Source organism: Mastomys coucha, unplaced genomic scaffold (genome assembly GCF_008632895.1).
Source record: "Mastomys coucha isolate ucsf_1 unplaced genomic scaffold, UCSF_Mcou_1 pScaffold22, whole genome shotgun sequence".
In the NCBI taxonomy this organism is placed as follows: Eukaryota; Metazoa; Chordata; class Mammalia; order Rodentia; family Muridae; genus Mastomys; species Mastomys coucha.
This window is the reverse complement of record NW_022196905.1, coordinates 114,175,618-114,198,451: the sequence shown is the minus strand read 5'-3', so window position 1 is coordinate 114,198,451 and position 22,834 is coordinate 114,175,618. Positions and strand designations below refer to the sequence as shown.

Genomic DNA, 22,834 nt, shown 5'->3' with positions numbered 1-22,834 from the left:
CATGCATGTGCACACATACACAAGCACTCACACACATGCACCCCATATGCACATGGACACACACACCCCATGCACACATGTGCCCACACGTGCAAATATGCACACAAGTGCAATCTGAAAAGAGGCTGGAGAGGCTCAGGGGTTCTGACGGCTGGCCACTTTCATGGAGGACCTGTTTGTTTTCCAGCACCCATGTGGCAGCTCACAACTGTGTATAATTTCAGTTCCAGGGGATCCAGGACCCCTCTTTCTGGGTTCTGCTGGCACCAGGCACACACACACTACACATACATATGTGCAGGCAGAACACCCAGACACATGAAATAAAAATAAATGAGATAGTTTAAAAACAGGAAAGGGTTGGTGGGACTGAAGTCCAGCATCAATGGCCGCAGACGTTCATTGACAGATTAAAGCCTTTCTCCCAAGCTCAAGCCCAGCTGCTGTGAGCAGGACCTGGGTTCTACCTGGTGTCGGATGCCAATAGCTACATGGTGGTCCCTTCCCGGCCCTCACAGCCCACCCAGTCCACCAGGAGCCCCTATGGAGGAAGAGTACTGGAGTGTGCAGTCCCCAGCTGTCCCTCTTCTTCACAGGGAGGAGCCTATGCCCGTGGCACGGCTCTCAGGGGTGGCACCGATGTTGAACTTGTCATCTTCCTCAACTGCTTCCGGAGCTTTGGGGACCAGAAGACCCGTCGCTCAGAGATCCTGGGTGCCATGCGAGCGTTACTGGAGTCCTGGGGGTGCCATCCTGGGCCTGCCCTGACTTTTGAGTTTTCTGAGTCAAGGGTGCCTGGGATCTTACAGTTTCGTTTGGCGTCGGCAGACCAAGAAAACTGGATAGATGTCAGCCTGGTCCCTGCCTTTGATGTCCTAGGTGAGAGGTCCCTGGCCTAGTCCAGAGTCGGAAGCATCATCATTAGGAGAAAGATTGGTCATTGCCTTCTGATCTTCTACCCACTTGCTGTGTGACCAAGGAGAGCCCCTGGTCCTCTCTGGATCTTGGTTTCTTGCCTAAATATATTGATTTTAGACACCTAGGAGCCAGAAAGACCTAGTTCCCCTGGCTCTGTGGTCCTGGGGCAGGTACCTGGCCTCACCTCCCTCCGCCCTCAAAGCAAAGGTTTTTGTGATGACCTAGGCTGGTGAAAACGCCCTTTTGGCACCTTTGTTAAGAATTTTGAATTCTCGTAGATGTTCCACCTATAATATGCTAGACTTATCCTGAAGTAAGCTTCTGTCCACATCTGGGAATGAGGACAAAGGTACCAGGCCATTGCCTGTACCTCTCTGTGACCAATTCCGGACCACAACAGCCAGGCCCCTGAAGAGTACACCTGCGCCTTAGCTGGAAGCTCCTCTCTGTTTAGTCACCTTGAAATCCTATTGTTCCTCTCAGCCCAGCCCCAAGCTCCAGAGAGGGGCTGAGTTCAGTGTCCACAGTGTCCTCTCTGTTTTCTTAACCTGCTGCCCTTGATGCCCCCAGGACAGCCCCGCTCTGGAGTCAAGCCAACATCCAATGTGTACTCCTCCCTCCTCAGCAGCCGCTGCCAGGCTGGGGAGCACTCGGCCTGCTTCACGGAGCTCAGAAAGAACTTTGTGAACACTCGCCCAGCCAAGCTTAAGAACTTAATCCTGCTGGTCAAACACTGGTACCGCCAGGTGAGGCTGTTTGGGTGGGTCCTGCCTGTAGCCTGTGACCATTTTATTCTCTTTCTGGGAAGCACCTGCTGTGTTCTTTGTCTATGGTTTTCTCTTGTGAGCTGACTTGTTGATTTACCGGTGCTCTTTACATACTATGGTTGTTGATCTTTATTTACTTACAATAATGAGGATGTGGTCTCCCAGTCTGTGGATTATACCCCTGCTGTCTTTAAGAGGCATTTCTCACTGAGAATAGTTGGATTTCAATGTTAGCAGGTATAATCCTTTCTTCATGATTCATTCTGTGGGAATCTTAAGATGTCTTTCTCTAAATGAATCGCCCATGAATCCTTGCAAAAGGCTTTCTTGTTGGGTTTGAAGTAATGAACTCAGATCCTTCTCAAGCCCCCCCCTCAAATCCTGGGCCACACATCTTGGCTCCAGTTAACATCATTGTAGGCAGGTCTGGGTGTGAGAAGATTCTGGGTTGTAATTCAGATCTTCATTTGCTGTTTGGCCTTGGGCAAATTCCCAGACTCATCTGGGCCTCTGCCTCTGCCACCTCACCATAAAGGAACACGAAAGTCTTGGGTTCCTCACACATAAGGTGGAGTGTCTATGGGCAAATGCATGGCCCTGAATCCTAACTTGGGAGGAGGAGAAGGGGGAAGATTGGACATTTGAAGCCAGTGTGCGCCATATAGCATGACTCTCTTAAAACAAACAAACCAAGAGAGCCAGCTGTGATGGCACACACCTGTAATCCCAGCTCTCAGAGGGGAGGCAGGAAGACCTTGAGCACAAGATCACCTGAGACTACATAGTAAATCTCAGGACAACCTGGGCTACATGGGACCCTCTCTCATAAAGAAGAGAAGATGGAAGGGAAGAGAACATCAGAGAAAACTATGGAGCCAGGCATCCTGGGTTCTAGAATATTCTTCCAATACCTGAGTGGTGGGTGCCCATGTGCCCAGACTTGTGTGCCATGCACCCAGGGATGAGGGGGTGTACAGACAAGGCACCTCCACCCAGACAAGTCACGCCTGGAGTGTCATGCAGCACTCATCTACTTCAGTTGTGTCTGCATGACAGGTCTAAAAAACCTGATCATAGACCTGAGGCATACGCGTCACAGAGAGCCAGTCTCCTGAGGTGGTCAGTCACTGACATCTCCTAGTTCTGATGTGTTCCAGACTGGTCTCTGCTAAAGTCTGTGGAGAGATCTGCATGCTTTCCTTATTCAGGCATAAAGGTGCCCTGAGAAATATTTCCTTAGAGCCAAACTAAATTGAACAATGTTTCCTGGCCCCAACAATGTTTTAACTAATCTGAGCTGATTCCCGGTCTGGAATTTTGCAAGGAAGTCACCCATTCAGACTAATTGCCCCTGGCATTGTTAGGGAAATAATGAAGGGAATGGGGCATTGTAGTTTGTGGAGTGGTGGTTGACAATCCCAGGGCAAGTTTAACTAATATCCTCATTCTCAGTCATGTACTACAGCTGAACCACTCTAGGAATTAGCAAGAAAGAGACATGTTTCTACTAGCAGAAGATTAGCATAGTGGGCATTTTACTAAGGATGGGTGGGACCTTGAGCTGAGTGTGTGTGTGTGTGTGTGTGTGTGTGTGTGTGTGTGTGTGTGAGACAGTGTGCAGCACTCAGGATTCGAGATTGAAGACTGGAGATTCTAGATTCGAGATTTGAGCCTCTACCCTCCTGGCTGGCGCACCCGCAGCCCCCCAGGACTCCGGCCCGGCCCATGTGGCCCGAGCATGCTTGGAGCCCTGGGGTGCTGCACCAGTCCAGAGGAGATGGCTGCTATTTTAGACCCAGTGTGTTTTAGATGGCCTCAGAGGTACCCTGACCACTGAGCTGCCAGATTTCTCTTTCTCTTTTGCAATGACTGTAAAAGCCTCATGCCATTTTTTGAGAAATACGCTCAGATCCCACACTTCTTTGTGCCGACTCTGTTTATCACTTGCCGAATTTTTTGCCCACCTGACCAGAACTCTCATCCCAAGGAACAAAAGGTCCCCGCAACGAACCCAGTCCATGGCACTGTCTCCTTTAGGAGCATGGGCCCCTCCTTCCCTAGTGTGTGGGGTCCCAAGGATGCAATACAGACTCCGAAGTCATGTGACCAACAGAGGAGAGACAGGGCCCAGGGGAATGTGTGAAGCACGACCGCCTAGTTTACCCTGCACCACAGCAAAAGAGCAAAGCTCCTTGGCGCCCTTTACTCTGGGTACCAAGTGTCTCATCTTCTCCAGCCTCACTGAGCCCCAGGCCTGCCTCTTTTTAAAGCGACCAACTGACATCAGTCTCCCTGCTGACTCCTCTCTGACCACCTTTTCTGCTGGGGCTTGACTCTCACTCCTTCCTGTTCCCTCATGTCAGCCTGAAACCCCACAGGAGGCAGATGAGAAAGACTGGGTTCTGGGTTAGCTGAGGATGGCAATGCACAGCCCCAGGATCAGACTGTAGGATGCTATCAACCCCAGTTCTGTCCCCTGTCATTGAGCCAAGCCCTCCCTGTGGTTCACAGGTGCAGACACGGGCTGTGCGCGCCACACTACCCCCCAGCTACACCCTGGAGCTGCTCACCATCTTTGCCTGGGAGCAAGGCTGTAGGAATGACGCCTTCAGTCTGGCCCAAGGGCTCCGGACTGTCCTGGCCTTGATCCAACACAACAAGCACCTCTGCATTTTCTGGACGGAAAACTACAGCTTTGAGGACCCTGAAGTTGGGGAGTTCTTGGGAAGGCAGCTTAAGAGACCCAGGTATTCCCTCAGCTCCCACGGTCTGCTCTCCTGTCCTGAACACTAGGGGAATGAATTGGTCCTGGTTGATTAAACACTTGGGGGGAGTTTAGGAAAAGAACTATACCCAGGGAACATGTGTTGTGCATGTTTAATCAGCATGTGACAGTCATACATTAATGACAGTTCAATGTATGTGAAGCCACCACTCAGGCCACAGAACATGTCCATGCCAGGGGACCCCCACCCCAGGCAGCAGCACCCCAGAGGTAACCTCAGAGTCTTGCCTGGTCTTTAGCCCTAGTAGAGAGGACCTGGCAGTGTGCCCTGCTGGGTCTGGCTCTTCTTCCTCCTCATTAAGTCTCTGTGATCCATCCGTACAGTTGTGGCTCACTCTTTTGTGGTTGATGGGAAGTATATATGTGAATTTGTCACACTATGAGTTCCATTCTGCTCCTTGAGGGATAAGGGGGTGGGATTTGGAGCTTGTTTGGGGAGGAATCATGAACAGGGCTGTTAGAGAGAGACAGTTACATGTGCATCAGTATATATGAACCAAATGAATGAATGTGTAAGCCTACAATGTAGTGTGAATTAGAGTCCCTGAGGTGGATTCTGTTTGCTCTCATGTACCTCTGCTTCATAGCTGGACGCCTTAGTTTTGCTTTGGGTTGGGTTTTTTTTTTTCCCCTATTGCTATGAGGAAACACCATGACCAAGGCAACTTATAAAGCAAATTTAACTGGGACTCATGGTTCCAGAGGGTGGAACCATCATGGCAGAGAGCATGGCAGCAGGCAGGCAGGCAGGCTTGGTGCTGGAGCAGTAGCTGAGAGCTCACATCCTGATCCACAGGCAGGATAGAATGGGGGCGGAGGAGGCCAGTAATGGGGAAAGGAGAATCTTTTGAGACCTCAAAGCCCACCCACATGCCCAGTGACACCCCTCCTCCAAGAAACCCACAACCTCCTAATCCTTTCCAAATAGTTCCACCAACTGGGGACTAAATATTTAAATATGTGATTCTATGGGGAACTGTTCTCGTTCAAACCACCATGTTGGAGTTGAGGACCTGGGCTCCAGCAAATCGGGTGATGTCATCTTTATGCAAATGAGGAAACCTACCCATGAGTCTGGAAAGGCAAAACTGGGGTGAGTGTCAGATCTGTCCTAACTCTGACCCTTCAGACTGCCTGGAGATTTCTTGTCTCTGGAATTACAGGCCCGTGATCCTGGATCCAGCCGACCCGACGTGGGACGTGGGCAATGGGACAGCCTGGAGCTGGGATGTGCTGGCCAAGGAGGCTGAATCCAGCTTTAGCCAGCAGTGCTTCAAGCAGGCCTCAGGAGTCTTTGTGCAACCTTGGGAGGGGCCAGTGAGTGAGGGAACACCAGGGACCACGGGCTTTGTGTTGATGTGCTGAGGGTTGTGGGCTAAAGGAACCTGGGGCAGCCTGTGGTGTCCTCCGCTCTCTGGATCTGTCTGTCCACCTAGAATTCCTCACAGCTATTTCCCCAACAGAGCACCTGACCTGCTCTACATCAAGGTTCATACCCTCCATGACTCCCTCTCCCTCCCCAAGCCTCAATCACCTCAGCTGTGGCTGGACGGGCTGGGAAAAAGGTTGGGTGGTAAGAGGCATTTCTTCTCTGTCTGATAAGGCTTGGTCACCACCTTCCAGGGCCTTCCACATGCTGGGATCTTGGATTTGGGCCACCCAATCCATCAAAGGCCTAACCAGGCCCTGGCAGACAACAAAGGCCACCTTGCTGTTCGACCAAAGAAAGGGAGCCTAAAGCCTTCAAATTCAGCTCCAGGACTCCCAGAAGCAGCCACCAAGATCCCTGCTATGCCAAACCCAAGAGTCAACAAAACTCGAAAGAGCCTCAAGAAAGCAACACACCCAATGACTGTCAGTGAGACAGTCTCAAGTCACGTTCTGATCACCCAGGGCATGACATCCTCAAACACGCCTCCTGGCTGCTCTAGCATCTCCAGGGCTGGGTCAGGGACAGGTCCAGATCTGTCACAGATCCCTAGCAAGGATCTAGACTCCTTCATCCAGGACCACCTTAGGCCGAGTCCCCAGTTCCAGCAGCAGGTGAGGCAGGCCATCGACGCCATCTTGTGCTGCCTCCGGGAGAAGTGTGTATACAAAGTCTTGAGGGTCAGCAAGGTGAGTCCTAAGGTAAAGGTGCCCCCGGGGAACCAGGGTGGTCAGGGAGGGCCCCCAACAGAGCCAAGGTTGGCCAGGGGAATTGTATGCCCTAGGAAGTGTAGCTTACTGGCTGGGTATAGACAAACAGACACTCTTTGGGTCAAAATGGAGTCACATCTTACTTTAAGCTGGAAATAGTGTAAATCAAAGCTATGTTTGTAACTTCTGGCAGTTCTATATGTTCCACATAATGGCCAGCCTGGCTTGCTCTCTGGTGTTCCTATGCTTGCAGGAGCCTGCTGCTGCAATGTTTGCTGGGAATGTTTGTAGGGTCATGGGTCTGCTCCACCACAAGGCTTGGCTGCTCAGGGATGCAGGATGCATGGAGTTGACCCTGCTTATACCACGCTGTTGCCAGGCAGGTGCTGGGCCCTAGGAAAGCCCTGGGACATCCAGGGGTGGGGAGTGCAGTCTAAGTGTGGGACAGCCAGAGCCAGCTCAGGGGTCCCCAGGCCTGCAAGGAGGCCGGGGAGGCTCTTGGACAGGAGAGGTGCCTCTGGGAGCCTCTGAAGAGCTGAGAACAGAGTCAGGACCCTCAGGCTGGATCTGGCCTGGGGCAAGAGGTGGGGAGGGAGCAGGGAAGGGGAGCTCAGGCTGGTTCTAAGAGGAAAGTTCTTGGCTTGATGGGAACAGTTGGCTTGGGCTTGGCTTGGCTTGGGCTTGGGCTTGGTTTGGCTTGGCTTGGCAGTAGCCATTGCTGGGAGCACAAGAGCACCTTCTATGGGAAATCAGATGGGGGCCGTATAGGCAGAGGCCTTCTCCATGGCTCCCCACAGTGGATCAGGATGAAAAGAAGAGTCTATGGTTTTTAGGGCATTTATTGCCCTGGCAGAAAGTGGATGAGTAAAACTGTACCCACTTTCTCAGGGCTGGCCTGAGGTTAAATACCTTTTGTAGGGAGGAGTGTCTGGGAAGGAAAGCTTATTGGCTAAGCCTCCAGACCTTTAGGTACCTCATTAAAATGGAGATCTGTTTTGAGAATATGTGACTACAGGTCACATCCTCTACCTGTGGAGGGACTTGGGGCGTTGACCCTAAGTGACTGATGGCCTAAGTGACTGGGGTGGAAGGTGGGGGGGCGGGGGGTCTTCAGCTAATGACAGTGGCCTGGTGCCCAAAAATCAGGCAAAGCGCCTACTGTCCCTTCAGGGTCACTGGGGCTTCTAGCCTTAGCTCAACCGGGAACCAGGCTGCCATTCATGGTACCACACATGTTCATTCAGCAATGTGGCCACATTTTCATGTCATCAAAAGCCAAACCAGTTAAGCTTGCTTTTGCTTTCTTCCGCTACCTCATCATCATCATTGTCATCATCATTGTCATTCCTGTGAAAACAATTGGATCACTCCCCTCTTAAATTCTGTCTCCTCATCTTCCCCTAACTCCAATATCTGGTCCCATCTCCCATTTGTCTCCCTGTCTCTCCTCCTCCTCCTTCCTCTCCTTCCTCCCCCTCCTCTCCCTCCTCCTCTTCTTCTTTCTCGTCTTCCTCCTTCTCTCCCTCCTTCTCTTCTTCAATGTTTGGAACTTTTGGAGGAAGGATAGGGTCTCACATGTACCCCAAGCTAGCTTTAGGGAAGGAGCCGAACCCCGGGTGACTGTTACAGAGAGTATTTAAGCTCAGAAACCACAAGTAGGTGCGGGGGCAGGGGGTTCCAGGGAAATTCCAGTATACAGCTATACAAATATCTCCTATACGTTGATGGATTGTTCAGCTATCTTTGGCAACATCTGCTCTTTGTGGTCGGCCATTTCCTCTGGGTACTGAGCCTTGAGGAGTGGTCCCAGGGTCCCTGGGGTCAGTTTCTCATGACCCAGGTACAGCACAGCCCCTGGGGTCAATTTGTATTTTTCCATGGTCTTACAGGGTTGCAGGTATGGCCTACCACATCTGGCTTGTTCTGCTTCCAAGAATACAGTTTTGTTGTTCATTTGGTGTGTTTCATTTCATGTGTTTTTGCCTGACACCGTGCCTTGCCATTCCAATTGCTCTATCACTGAGAGACACTCCCTCCCCAGTAAGGTGTCTGGGATTTTCCTGTTTAAAATTCTTGTTGAAACAATTGGATCACTCCCCTCTTGAGTTCAAAATCTGTATTTCTCCTGAGGGCGGTGGGGCCAGTCCTGGCTGCTTATAACCAGTTCTGACCTCATGTGACCTGCTTCACCTGCTGCAGGCTCCCCAGGGGGCTTGTAGTCAGGTCTTGTCTCCTAGAACCTTTCCCTCCTTTCACAGGCCTCAGCTCTCTCACACCCCTCCCCTCTGCTAAGGCCTGTCCAATGCCTACCCATAGAACTTTTTTAAGTTAGTCTCACCAAGCCTGGTGGCACACACCCTTCATCTCAGCTCTTGAACGGCAAAAGCTGGGGTCTTGAGTTCAAGGTCAACCTGGACTACATAGATGGAGACATCCCCACTCCTCCCTCTGTCTGTCTCTCTGTCTCTGTCTGTCTGTCTCTGTCTCTGTCTCTCTCTCTCTCTGTGTCTCTCTCTCTGTCTCAGCTTTCTGTTTACCAACCATAGTGAATTAAATTCCTGAATGAATGGGTGGGTGAAAGCTGAGCCAGGTGAGCAGAATACACACAGCCTCACTGGTCTCCAGGGCATGTGACATCTACCTCCTGCTGCTTAGATGTGCTCAGAGGGGGACAGTATAGGTCACTGCCTCATCTCCTCCTGAGTTAGCAGCCATACCCTGGTCTAATGCAGTGGACCTGGAAGCAGGCTCTGCAGATGCAACTCAGCTCTTAAGGATCCTGGATCCCGGGACTCTACTAAGATTCGGCCCCAACATCAGCAAAAGTCACATCCCAGGCCACCAAAGGGACACTGGCACAATTTCCAAGTTCCTGGAGGGTTGGGATTCCTGGAGAGTCCAAGGTCTGAACTACACTTCTCTCACAGGGTGGGTCTTTCGGCCGTGGCACGGATCTCAGGGGCAGCTGTGATGTGGAGCTTGTCATCTTTTATAAAGCTCTTGGGGACTTCAAGGGCCAGAAGTCCCACCTGGCAGAGATCCTGTGTGACATGCAGGCCCAGCTGCAGCGCTGGTGTCAGAACCCGGTGCCTGGACTGAGTATCCAATTTATTGAACAGAAGCCCAATGCTCTGCAACTCCAGCTGGTGTCCACCGACCTCAGCAGTCCGGTAGACCTCAGTGTGCTACCAGCTTTTGATGCTGTGGGTAAGTCAGCTGTGGGACCCCAGGGAACCAGGAACCATTGAACAGGGGGCACCTGTCATACTCCTTGGGAATTCACCAAGCACTGAAAATCACCCCTGGGAGATCTTAAAGCAGTCATCAAACATTCACCCTGAGAAATCTTAAAGTAATCATCAAACATTCCCCAGCAACAGCCCCCAATGCTGCTGTTGGAATATCACCTCCCTGTTTTCTCTCTTCTCTGTCCCGGGGTCATCTGCCCCAGCTCCACTGTTCCCTTGAATTCTCCACTTATTATATTTTAAACTGGATCTTGATATGCAAGCCGAGTGCCACCCCCCCGACCTCAGCTTCCCAAGTCTCCTCAAATCATAGATGTGCAAGTCTAGGTCCACTTTTGTATTAGTCAGGGTTCTTTAGAGTCACAGAAGTGATGGTAGGCTCTATGTAGTAAAGGAATTTATTGCAGACTTACAGTCTGTAGTCCAACTCCCAACAATGGTCGGCAGCAGCTGTGAATGGAAGTCCGAGGATCCAGCAGTTGCTCAGTCCCACAAGGCAGGATCCAGCAGTTGCTCAGTCCCACAAGGCAAGCAATTGAAAAAGAGCGAGCTTTACTTCTTCCTTATATAGGTCTCCAGCAAAAGGTGTGGCCACACCTTTAACCCCAGGTGACCCTGATTGAACTCGTAGATCTTCCAGTCTTAATCTTCTAGGATTCATAGCCACTATGCCACCACACCTTTAATCCCAGATGATCTTGAACTCATAGATCTTTCTATCTTAATCCTCTGGGATTCGTAGCCACTATACCTCAAGATCTCCATGCCAAGATTCAGGTCGGAAACTTGTTATCTCTCAGCCTCCAGATTAGGGCCAGGTGAGCCTTCTAATTCTGGATTGTAGTTCATTTCAGATATAGTCAAGTTGACAACCAGGAATAGCCACTACAACTTTCAAATTGTTGGGTTTTCCCCTGCTTTTTTCTTAATTTTTGTTTTATGTGTGCTTACCTATAATGCTACATGCATGAGCCACAAGGCAGCACCAGATCCCCAGGGCTGGAGTTATACAATGTTGTGCGCTGCCCTGTGGGTGTCAAGAATGGAACCTGAGTCCCCTGCAAGAACAAGTGTTTTTAACTGCTGAGCCCCCAGTTTCAGGTTATTAAAGTGTTAAACCTCCCACCCTTGAGACACCTCCTCTGTCTGTCGGCACTGGCATACTTCCTGCTCTTTTTGTGACTTGTTATTGGGAGCTCCACCAGCAAACGGGATCCACTGAGCCATCTCTTCAGCCTCATGAGAAAACTGAGGCCCAGAGGCAATCCACACAGCTTGGAACTGAACCCAGGCCTGTCTCGCCCCAGAGCTCATTGCAGAGTCGGGGGGAGGGGGTGGGGGTAGTGCAAACTATGAACCAGATGCTGTATTCCTATCATTTCAGCACTCAAAAGGCTGAGGCAGGAGGACTGCTCCAAGTTCCAGGCCAGCCTGGGCTACATATTACAGTGATGCTAACACAGATGGCTAACACGGCTGGCGGTGTAGAGTCATTAATGCTGAGCTTAATCAGTGTATGGATGAATGGATGTCACATGTGTTCTGTGCTTCTGCAGGGCCACTGAAGTTCGGCACCAAACCTCAGCCCCAGGTGTACTCCTCCCTCCTCAGCAGCAGCTACCAGGCCGGGGAGCGCGCAGCCTGCTTCGCAGAGCTCCGAAGGAACTTCATAAACACTCGCCCTCCCAAACTTAAGAGCCTGATGCTACTGGTCAAACACTGGTACTACCAGGTGAGCACCCTCCCCCTCCCCTCCCCTTTTCCCTCCCCCTTCCCGGGAATCCACCCTCCCTCCCCTTCCCAGGAAGCCACCCCCACCACAGTCTTCACCTCCAAGTGCCTAGGATTGTCTGCCATCACCACCTCTTTTCAAGTTGTACTGCAACATGAGCAGCTTCTAGAACCTTCTTTCTTCCAAGCCCTTCACTGAGGGCCAACTCACATTCATGCCCTTAACAAAAGCAAAACCCAGCTCTCTCCTTAAAGGGGTAAGAGTTAATTCAACATGGACAGGAATACAAGCCATCAGATGTAGGTCACCAAATTCCATGTTCCGTGGGGACAGTTTCATGGCATTTTATGATAACAGAATTAAAAAAAAAAAATCCCAAGCCAGGGGTGGTGGTGCACAACTTTAATCCCAGCACTCAGGAGGCAGAGGCAGGCAGAGCTCTGTGAGTTGCAGGACAGCCAGGACTACATAGAGAGACCCTGCTCAAAAACACTACAAACAGAGAAAAGAAGTTCTATATCAAAACAGTTCTCAGATACAATGGTGGTTAGCAGCAGAGAGAGCCCTGCTCTAGCCTCACCTGCTACTGACAACCATCTTGGTTGGTGGAAGCTATGCATGCACTGCTGTGCATGGCTGCCATGGGCGAGCTTGAAGTCTCAGGGACTTCATCTCAGGATTGCTTCTCGCTGTCCTGCCTTTCCATGCTTGCTGCTACATCCCTCATGACATCTAACACAGCCTGTGGTTTCCTGGGTTTTAATCCACTCTGATGGGCAGATTTCCTGCAGAACCGATAGAAAGACATACTTTATTGAATGGATGCTATTTAGACGATTCAGTGACTTTCTAGAATTACTGATTTGGTTTAAATAGCTTTAGGAAGTTAGAATACTTGAGGGAAAGTCTAAGGAGATGGTTTTAGTTGTTTTGCCAGGAAGATAGAATGAGGTTAGGATCAAGAATAGAATGTGTCCTCTCTCTTCAGAGAATAATAAGTGTGCGTGATAAAGAGTTCAGTAAGCTTTCATACACTACAAGCAAATAAATTGCACTAGGAAGAGAAATAGGGTTAGGACAGATTTTTGATCAAAGAAAAACATTCATTCTAGGTCAGGTCCAAGGATGAGGCCACAAGTGCGCACCGCATTAGAGCAAGGCCTCAGATATATGAAACTCTTGCTTTGAACTTATAATGAGCTTATAGAACAAGTCACAGATAAAATAACTGCTTTGAACTTATTATCAGCATCTTGCTGTAACTCTTGTGTAACATTTTATCTATGAGGTAATTTTTTTCTTATATAGAGAACTTTTGTCTGAAAACCTATGAAAGTTAAAAACAAAAATAGAAGTTGTTAGAGCCTGCTTGTTAGAGCTTTGCTCTATTAACTGTAAATGTGTATATGTGTGTATTCTTCAGTGTGTGTGTGCACACACACACGCATGCATGTGTGCACACGTGCATAATTTTCTCTCTTTCCTTTTCTTTCTTGCCAGCCCCTTAAAGAATTTAAAGAGTTCAGAGTATCTCCCTGGTCAAAAGAAGTGCAGGCCCAAGTAACTAAGTTTCTTTTTATAATCCCCTGCTGCTATCAGCAGGAGTCAATTGGCAGAAACCATTAGCCTTGGCCCCAGAATAGTAAGAGAGAGTTCATTGCCAGGAGCCATCAGCTCTGGCCCAGAAGAGCAGAAGAGAACCAAATTGCCAGGAGCTACCAGCTTTTGGTCCACTGACTCTATGTCCTACCTCAGTTTACCCCTGGTGTTAAAGCTGGTTTCTGACAAGTCACAAGGATGCTTAATCAGACCCAGAGCTGTGCACAGAATGGTTACCATGGGTGCTAAAAGCAAACCCAGGTTCTGGAGCTGCAGCATTCTAGGCTCCTCATAATCACTGACGTTCTGATTGGTGATCTGTCCAGCAGCCCTGAAGGCAGGCCTTGGTTCACCATTACTGTGTATCCTACAAACATCTACCTGCATGCATGTTTGGCACTTGCCATGCTGGGACACCATGATAGACACATTGCAGCTCCCGTTCCTGTACAGCTTCTTATACTTCTTGAAGAAAATGCCACCCAAATCTGACCGCCCTGTTTCACGGTCTGACGTGGGACCAGTCACAACCCTCCTCCAGATCCTCTTCCGGACCTCAGTTTCCCCATCTGTAAAGCACAAAGCATCACCCAGCAGTCTCTGTGACCCAGTTCTTCTGAGGCTCTGTTTTACATATACCACCACTACCTCCTAAGTCCCAAGGGCTAGCCTGGAATAGGTGTCCGCATTGATTGATCTCTGGTTGGGTGACAGGTTGTCACACGATATAAAGGAGGAAAGGCAGCAGGCCATGTTCTGCCCACAGCCTACGCCCTGGAGCTCCTGACCATCTTTGCCTGGGAACAAGGCTGTGGAGAACAAAAGTTCAGCCTGGCTGAAGGCCTGCGCACTGTCCTAAGGCTGATCCAGCAGCACCAGTCACTCTGTATCTACTGGACGGTCAACTACAGTGTGGAGGACCCAGCCATTAAAGCACACCTTCTCGGCCAGCTTCGGAAAGCTAGGTGTGTACTCCCCAGTGACCACCTCAGCCCCCTCTTCCTACTCTCTCCTGGAGTTTATGTACGGAGGAGGAGGCCATGGTAGGCTTTGGATCACCCATCCCACCCTTTCTTCTTGCCTCTGGATTCTGATGAGGTGCCAGAAGACCCCAGAGCCCATTTGATTAGCACAACTAAACACCCTTCAAGCTAAGGGCCCCAAGAGCTGGCTTAGGCTCCACCCAATGTTCCTTCTGGCCCCTCCCAGCTGCTCATAACTGACTGTCCTTCCTGCCTCCCTCTGCTCTGTTTCCAGGCCTCTAGTCCTGGACCCTGCAGATCCCACCTGGAACATGGGCCAGGGCAACTGGAAGCTGCTAGCTCAGGAGGCAGCTGCCCTTGGATCACAAGTCTGCCTTCAGAGTGGGGATGGGACTCTGGTGCCACCCTGGGATGTGATGGTAAGAGACAGGGCCCTGAAGCCACTGAGATGAGCCAGAGGGTAAAGTGCTTGCCCATAAGCCTGACAACCTGAGTTCAATTCCCAGAACACACAGAAAGTGGGGAGGGGAGAACTGACTGTACACTTCTCTGACCTCCACAGATGATCTGTATGTGCGCGTACACACACATACACACACACACACACACACACACACACACACACCATATGCCACATAATAAATGGTATGTTTCTAAATTTTTAAAGAGCCTGGACACTAGGGTAGAGAGCATGGTGGTTCCCCTCCAGGGCTCTTCATTGTCACCTCTCCAGTGGCTAAGAGGGCAGATGTTGACAGCTGCCACTCCCCTGGAGAGCTAACCTCTGTAAGAGGACATATCCCAAGTGCAAGTGACAGCTGGAAACAATAAACTACCTTTATCTGGGGTGCAGCCCCCACTCTCAAGCTCCCTGAGCCCAAATCCTGTGCCTGGCTGAACCCTGAGTTCCATATCCCATTCCCCCTTTTCTGCATCCCTCATCTCATTTGCTTTCTGTTGCTGTGATAAACACCATAACCAAATGCAAACCGTTGTTTTGGCTTACATTCCTACATCACAGCCCATCACAGATGGAAGACAAGGCAGGAACCTGGAGGCAGGAAGTGGAAGCAGAGCCTGCTTATTGGCTGGCTCCTCAAGGCTTGCTCCTCACTAGGACCACCTGCCTAGGGGATGGGCCCTCCCGCATCCATCATTATTCTGGAAAATGCCCCACAGGCTTGCCTACGGGCCAGTAAGATGGAGGCATTTTCTTAGCTGAGGTTCCCTCTTCCCAGATGATTCCTAGCTCATCAAGTTGACAAAGCCTAACTACTAAAAACTAAAGCTACACAAAGCATCACACTTCCCATCTCTATGTAAGCCCCCCACCCCCCGTCAAACAGGCAGGCTCTGTATTTGAAGGAGAAAAACCCAAGGCATAGCCACCTGCAGCTCCCAGAGATCTTACTTAGTTCATTTCTGTGACTGTAACAAAATACCTAAAGCCAGGCAACTTTATAGAGAAGGTGGCTCAAGGTTACAGCACTGGCATGTTTGGGCTGTGTTGGGGATGCCGCGATGGATGCCATCAAGCTGAGGGGAGTGTGTGTTGAAGGGACACATCTTACTCCAAGGAGAGAGGCCACTGGGATACCGAGGGCCAGGCTGGCTCTTGTCACATTTTCTAGTCAGAACACACTCAGTGTTCCCTGAGGACCACCTTAAGCCCATCCTGAGGCACCTTCCACAGGGCTCCATCTTTAAAGGTCCCAGCATGCAATGCATGGATCTTTAAAAGACAAATCATATCCGGAGCACAGCAGATATGATGTTATTCCATTTAACACATAAGATCCACTGGGATGAGAGGAATGGCTATACCCATTTAAAGGTGGAGAAACTGAGGCTACTTCAGGACATGCCAGCCAGTGCAGAAGAACAGGGGTTGTAGGAGACTATGGGAACATCAGCCTCCGTGGATGCTGAAGGACCACACTTGGGTGTGTCTGGCATCCTGCTCCAGCCAGCTCTGCCTATGTCTCTCCACAGCCAGCCCTCCTTCACCAGACTCCGGCTGAGGACCTGGACAAGTTCATCAGTGAATTTCTCCAGCCCAACCGCCATTTCCTGACTCAGGTGAAGAGAGCAGTGGACACCATATGTTCCTTCCTGAAAGAAAACTGCTTCCGGAATTCTACCATCAAGGTGGTCAAAGTGGTCAAGGTGAGACCCAAGAAGTTGCAGGGGTGGGGGGAACTCCTGTGGGATGGGGCCCCTCTCCAGCCACCTGGTGGGCTCTAGTCCACAGCAAAGGAACAAGGCAAGGGCTATAGCTGGAGGCTGGGAGGAGATCCCTTTGCAGGCACAGCACGATACAGTGGCATCCATGGGGTACCAGCGATGGCTAGTCTCTCTGGTTCTTGGATCTGCTTTTCTCTTTCTTTCTTTCTTCCTCCCTCCCGCCCTTTCTCTCTCTCTCTCTCTCTCTCTCTCTCTCTCTCTCTCTCTCTCTCTCTCTCTCTCTCTCTCTCTCTCTCTCTTTCTTAACTAAAAAACACAAGAAATGTATCAACAACCCTAATGACAACAACCAAACTATCTGATTTCCACAAATATGTACAAAACTACCTTGACTTTCTATGTCTCTCTCTGTGCTAGCCCTTAAGAGAGCTAAACCTCTAGAAAGGATTCACTTTTCTCCAAGGGAATGTCACTCAGATTGTAGAGCGCTTACCTAGCATACAAGCATCCCTGGATTCTGTCCCCAGCACTGCATGAACTGGGCATGGTGGAGCATGCCTATAATACTCAAATTCCAGAGGTCAAGAGAGGAAGACCCCAGGTCTGGCAGGCCAGTTAGTAGAGCTGGATTGGTGAACTCCAGGCTCAGTGAGAGGCCCTGTTTCCAGATGATGATGATGATGACGATGACGATGATGACTACGATGACGACTACAACGATGGAGATGATTGAGATATTAGAGTCCCCCTCTGGCCTCCACATGTACACACACATAGGTTGTAGGACATCAAAGGGCACTTCAGGGCTCAAGCCGCCATCTATGTCCTCCCCAGGGTGGATCTTCTGCCAAAGGCACTGCTCTACAAGGGCGCTCGGATGCTGACCTGGTGGTGTTCCTCAGCTGCTTCCACCGGTTCTCTGAGCAAGGCAGCCATCGGGCAGAGATCATCTCAGAGATCCAGGCTCAGCTGGAGGCCTGTCAGCAGACGCATAGCTTCGATGTCAAGTTTGAGATCTCCAAGAGGAAGAACCCCCGAGTGCTCAGCTTCACGCTGACATCGCAGACGCTGTTGGACCAGAGCGTGGACTTTGATGTGCTGCCAGCCTTTGATGCTCTTGGTGAGGTCCCAGACATAGGCAGGAGCAGAAGAAGAGCAGAGGCAGGGTGCTTCCGGGCAGCCATAGGGAACTGTGCAACCAGGCCATGCCTACTCATGCCCATGCTGCAGGCCAGGGAGATGTGGGGACTTCTCATGGCTGTGTGGGGCAGAGGCAGACACTGGGTTTGGGGGGTTTTTTGGTTGGTTGGTTGGGTTTTTTTTTCCTTTTTTCTTTTTTTTTTCTTCTTTTTTTGGTTTCTCAGACCAGCTTTCTAAGCTGGCCCACCTGGGCTCCCTGGGAAACAGAGTGACTCTAGCTTTCTCTTTCTCTATAGGCCAGCTGAGGTCTGGCTTTCCACCTGATCCCCAAGTGTACACCGACCTCATCCACAGCTACGGTAATGCGGGAGAGTTCTCTACCTGCTTCACCGAGCTGCAGAGGGACTTCATTATCTCCCGTCCCACCAAACTCAAGAGCCTGATCCGGCTGGTAAAACACTGGTACCAAGAGGTTAGTCACAGGGACGGTCAGCTACCCCTGTTTCACCACCCTGCCCCAACACTCACAGCCAGGCTGGATTCCAGGGCCTGTGCCCTGAATAAATTTCCTTAGCGGAGACAGGGATCTGTTTGTCCACAAACATAGCATGTGAGATCAGTCACATTCCACCCAGAGGACCTTGGTTTTCCTGTCAATGAAGTGGGGTGTGGGGTCAAGCCTGATCTAGTACAGGTTTGTCATCTCAGTTACTTAGGAGGCTGAGGCAGAAAGATCAAAAAAGTTAAAATTCACCTGGGCTGCAGAGAGAGTGAGTTCAAGGCTAGTCTGGCCAACTTGGCAAAAACCTGTCTCAAAAATAAGAAGTGGCAGGCCAGGGTGTAGATTCTTGGAGGGGTGCTGATAAAGCACTTGCCTAGAATGTATAAGGCTCTGAGCTCTACCCCCAACCTACACATACCCACAAATAAAAAGCAGAGCTAATGAATTATGTCTGGGTGTCAGGGTGATGCCTAGCCAGTCACCTGGCATACATGGATGCTCAGTTAAGTGTTAGGGTATCCATCTATCTAAGAGGAAGTCCCTCTTAACCTGTTTGAGGCATTAAGTATTGGGTTGCCAATGCGGACTTACACATCTCCTGTCCCCTACTTCCCCAGTGTAACAAGACGGTCAAGGGGAAGGGTTCCTTGCCCCCCCAGCATGGGCTGGAGCTCCTGACTGTGTACGCCTGGGAGCAAGGCAGCCAGAACCCCCAGTTCAACATGGCAGAGGGCTTCCGTACTGTTCTGGAGCTGATTGGCCAGTACCATCAGCTGTGCGTCTATTGGACCATCAACTACAGTGCAGAAGACAGGACCATCGGTGACTTCCTGAAGATGCAGCTTCAGAAGCCCAGGTTTGGTGACCCCCAGACTGTCCCACCTCAGACCCATGGTACCCACTTCTTCCTGCCCATTCTCTGGAATCGGGTGGCTTTCCAGAGTGGTGCTTTAAGTGCGTTAGGAGAGAGTCAGTTCCTGGGTCACCTATGAATGTAGCTACCAGATGAAATAAATACAAGATGTCATGTTCAGCTCACGCACAAAGAAACAACAAATAGTGTATTAGTTTGAGTGGCTCTCACGCAAGATTTGGGACCTGCAAATGCCTTTTATATTTAATGTGAGAGCCGGGATATGGTTCAGCTGGTAGAGGGTTTGCCCAGGATGCAAGAAGTCAACACATAAACTGGGTGTGGCGGTACATGACGGTGATGCGAACACTCATGGGGAGGAGACTGGCGGATCAGGAGTTCACAGTCATCCTTAGTTATAAAACAAGTTCAAGGCCAGCCTGGGCTATGTAAGACCCTGACCCCTCCCCACCCCCCAAAAAAAAGAAAAAAAAAGCTACAGATGCCATGAGGCATATCTGTAATCACAATATTCAAGAGGCTGAGATAGAAGGGACGGAGAGATGGCTCAGCAGTTAAGTGCACTGGCTGCTCTGGCAGAGACCTAGGCTCCATTCCCAGCACCCACCATCTGATTGTTATTCCAGTTCCTGGGGACCCAATGTCCTCTTCTGACTTCCATGGCACCAGGCCTGTATGTGAATATACATACAGGCAGACAAAGCACTCGTGCACATAAAAGGATGGGAGGAAATCAGGAGGCTGAGGTAGGAGGCTTTCAAGATCAAAGCCAACCCGGGCTACATCATAAGATTCCTGCCTCAAAACCCAAGTGTATTCCCAAGTCCTGAGACACTCAGATGCAATGGGGCATCTAGTATTTGCATACATTAAATCTGGCAGCTTTCCATTGGCAGCCTCCAGGTTATAGAAACACATTCTTCACCATCTTAGCCATCTCTGAAATGGGGGGAGGTAAGTAAGATTGCCCCCTAAAGTCATGTTACATTGACAGTTTGTGGGTAGTAGCAGTGTATACTGAGAAATAGTCTGATATATGATATACATTAGCTAGGTAATGGTGTCTGCCATGGAGGCTAGAAGGGAGGGTGGTAGAACCAGTGCTCTAATTGATTAGCAATGCCTGTTTAACCTGTAGATGGGGGAAGTTGCAGCACTGTGAGTGATTAATAATGTCTGCCTGGGCACAGCATGAAAAAAGTGGTTCATGTGCAATTGCTTTTCCCTACTTCCTTCTTTCTTTCTTCCTTCCCTTTTAAAGATTTTTAAAAATTTTGTGTGCAGTGTTTTGCCTGCGTGTGTGTGTGTGTGTGTGTGTTTGTGTGTGTGTGTGTGCACTGTATGTGCAGTGCCCATGGAGGCTGGAAGAGAGCACCAGGTCTCTAGAACTGGAATTACAGAAAGTTGTAGGCTACCCCCACATGGGTGCTGGGAACTGAAGCTAGGTCCTCTGGAAGAGCAGTCGGTGCTCTTAAGCACCAAGCCATCTCTCCAGTCCCCTCATTCCCACCCCTTCTGAATAGACTGGGTAACCCAGACTGCTCCAAACTCACAATCCTCCTGCATCTGCCACTACATCCTACTCCATATGTCTCTTCTTTTCTACCCCTACCCTAGAGCGTGCACCTGGGGCACTGAGGAGTCACGGGCCCCTGTAGTGTTAGGTGAGAGTCAGTGTCCCAGGGGGACACTGTGGAAACAAGACTAACCCTGGGTACAATTGCAGGCCTGTCATCCTGGACCCAGCTGACCCGACAGGCAACCTGGGCCACAATGCCCGCTGGGATCTGCTTGCCAGAGAGGCTGCAGCATACACATCTGCCCTGTGCTGCGTGGACAGGGATGGCAATCCCATCAAGCCATGGCCAGTAAAGGTGAGGGGCACGTGAGGCAGACAGAAGTGTCACAGACATGGGCATTGGCAGACATGGTCCTTCCTGAGGGGCAGGACCCAACCATGGCCCCTGTGGTCCCTGTGCCTCCACTTCCTGTGTGGTGAGTGGTCTCAGCTCTGTGGAAAGATTGAAGTAACCAGCATGTCTTCCTTCCCACAGGCCTCTGTGTGAAGTCCAGAAAGATCAGTGGTCACACCACCTGATAAAAAGTGACAACAGCCCTCAACAAGAGATACTCAGAGTATCTGGATAGAAGTGTGTGTGTGTGTGTGTGTGTTGTATTTGTCTATATGTGTATATCTGTGGTGTGTCTGTGTGTCTGTATGTGTGTCTGTGTATTTGTGGGTGTCTATATGTGTCTGTATATGTGTGTGTGTATGTATGTATGTACATGTGTCTCTGTGTGTGTGTCTGTTTGTGTATAATGTGTCTATAGGTGAATCTGGGTGACTACATGTGTGTGTGTGTCTGTGGTGTGTGTCTGTGTGTCATGGGTATCTATATGTGTCTTTATGTGTGTAAATGTGTGTATGTATGTGTGTTCGTGTGTCTCTGCATTTATGTGTAGTGTGTCTGCAGGTGTATCTGTGTGTCTACAGATGTATGTATGTCTTTGTGTGTCTATATGTCTATGTGTATGTATGTGTCTATGTGTTTGTATGACACACATATATATGTGTGTATATATATATATATATATATATATATATATATATATATATATGCATGTATGTACTCCCTCACACCATCTCCTTTTTGATCACCTGCCCAGTCATGGCCCTCCCTTTCTTCTCACTGTTTACCCACCTAGTGGGGCTTCATTGACCTCTACTGTGATCATCCCGGTGCCCCTGATTCCCAGGCTAGACACTCTAGGAACATCTCTAAAACTGCCAGCCTACTGTTTATCTACCATGGGCTCTGCTCTGACTTCCACAGCCCCACCCAGCAGTGCCCTAGCCCTGGCAAGAAGCCACACTCCTCCCTGGCATCTCTCCGCCCCTTGAGCCTGTGTATACCCCTCTGCCTGAAGAGATCCACCAGCTGAGGCCCAACTATGTTCCTGTACTGGCTGGTTTTGTGTGACAAGCTGACACAGGCTGGAGTTATCACAGAGAAGGGAGCTTCAGTTGGGGAAGTGCCTCCATGAGACCCAGCTGTGGGGCATTTTCTCAATTAGTGATCAAGGGGAAGAGCCCCTTGTGGGTGGTGCCATCCCTGGGCTGGAAGTCTTGGGTTCTGTAAGAGAGCAGGCTGAGCAAGCCAAGGGAAGCAAGCCAGTAAGGAACATCCCTCCATGGCCTCTGCATCAGCTCCTGCTTCCTGACCTGCTTGAGTTCCAGTCCCGACTTCCTTTAATGATGAACAGCAATGTGGAAATGTAAGCTGAATAAACCCTTTCCTCCCCAACTTGCTTCTTGGTCATGATGTTTATGCAGGAATAGAAACCCTGACTAAGACAGTCCCCCAAGTAATGTGACCATGGCCTTCATGGCGCTGAAGTTGTGATGACTACAAAGTACCTGGCCCATGGCCACTGCAATGAAATGAGAAAAACACTTGATAACTGGGCCTTAGGGATGAAGAAGTGGGAAGGGTCCGCAGGCCTTGCCTGTGGCTCCACTCGCTCCCTCAGGAGGAAGCTCAGGAGTGCAGCTTTCCTGAGTCATTGTTGGTGAAAGTTGAGGCTTTTGGATAATGCAATTCTTAGGTCACCTACATCCATGTAACTCCCCACCTATGCTGTACAAGGAACCCCAATAAACCCAGCGGCTCATCCACTTACACTCAGGCAGAATCTTTTCCTTGCTCAGTCATTGTGCCCTGTTTGAGATGAACAGACATTTGTTCATGTCTCCCCAGGAAAGGCCATGCCACACCATCCTGCCCCTGATGTCTGTTGTTCCCAAATGCAATGCAAACAGGGGTCCTGAGGGGAACAAGAAAGGTTTGCAAGCCCGTGATTCCTAAGTCTGTTTTCCAACCAGAATCTTCACTTTTTTGCCACACTATGGGTGGACTATAGATAGTGTTTGTCCCTCATTCCCTGATCCCCACCAGGACCAGA

General features: G+C 50.1%; 1 protein-coding gene across 1 annotated transcript; it reads left to right on the top strand.

Moving 5' to 3' along the window:
- Positions 1-1,475: 1,475 nt before the first annotated feature.
- On the top strand, positions 1,476-21,220 carry Oas3 (2'-5'-oligoadenylate synthetase 3). Its single transcript, XM_031342301.1, has 14 exons — positions 1,476-1,664; positions 4,197-4,432; positions 5,634-5,787; positions 6,094-6,588; positions 9,537-9,816; positions 11,414-11,589; positions 13,903-14,153; positions 14,446-14,590; positions 16,164-16,337; positions 17,190-17,475; positions 17,792-17,967; positions 18,615-18,853; positions 20,598-20,745; positions 20,926-21,220. Exons 1-14 carry the CDS (start codon positions 1,479-1,481, stop codon positions 20,935-20,937), a joined length of 2,958 nt encoding a protein of 985 aa, XP_031198161.1. The 5' UTR covers positions 1,476-1,478; the 3' UTR covers positions 20,938-21,220.
- Positions 21,221-22,834: the final 1,614 nt, after the last annotated feature.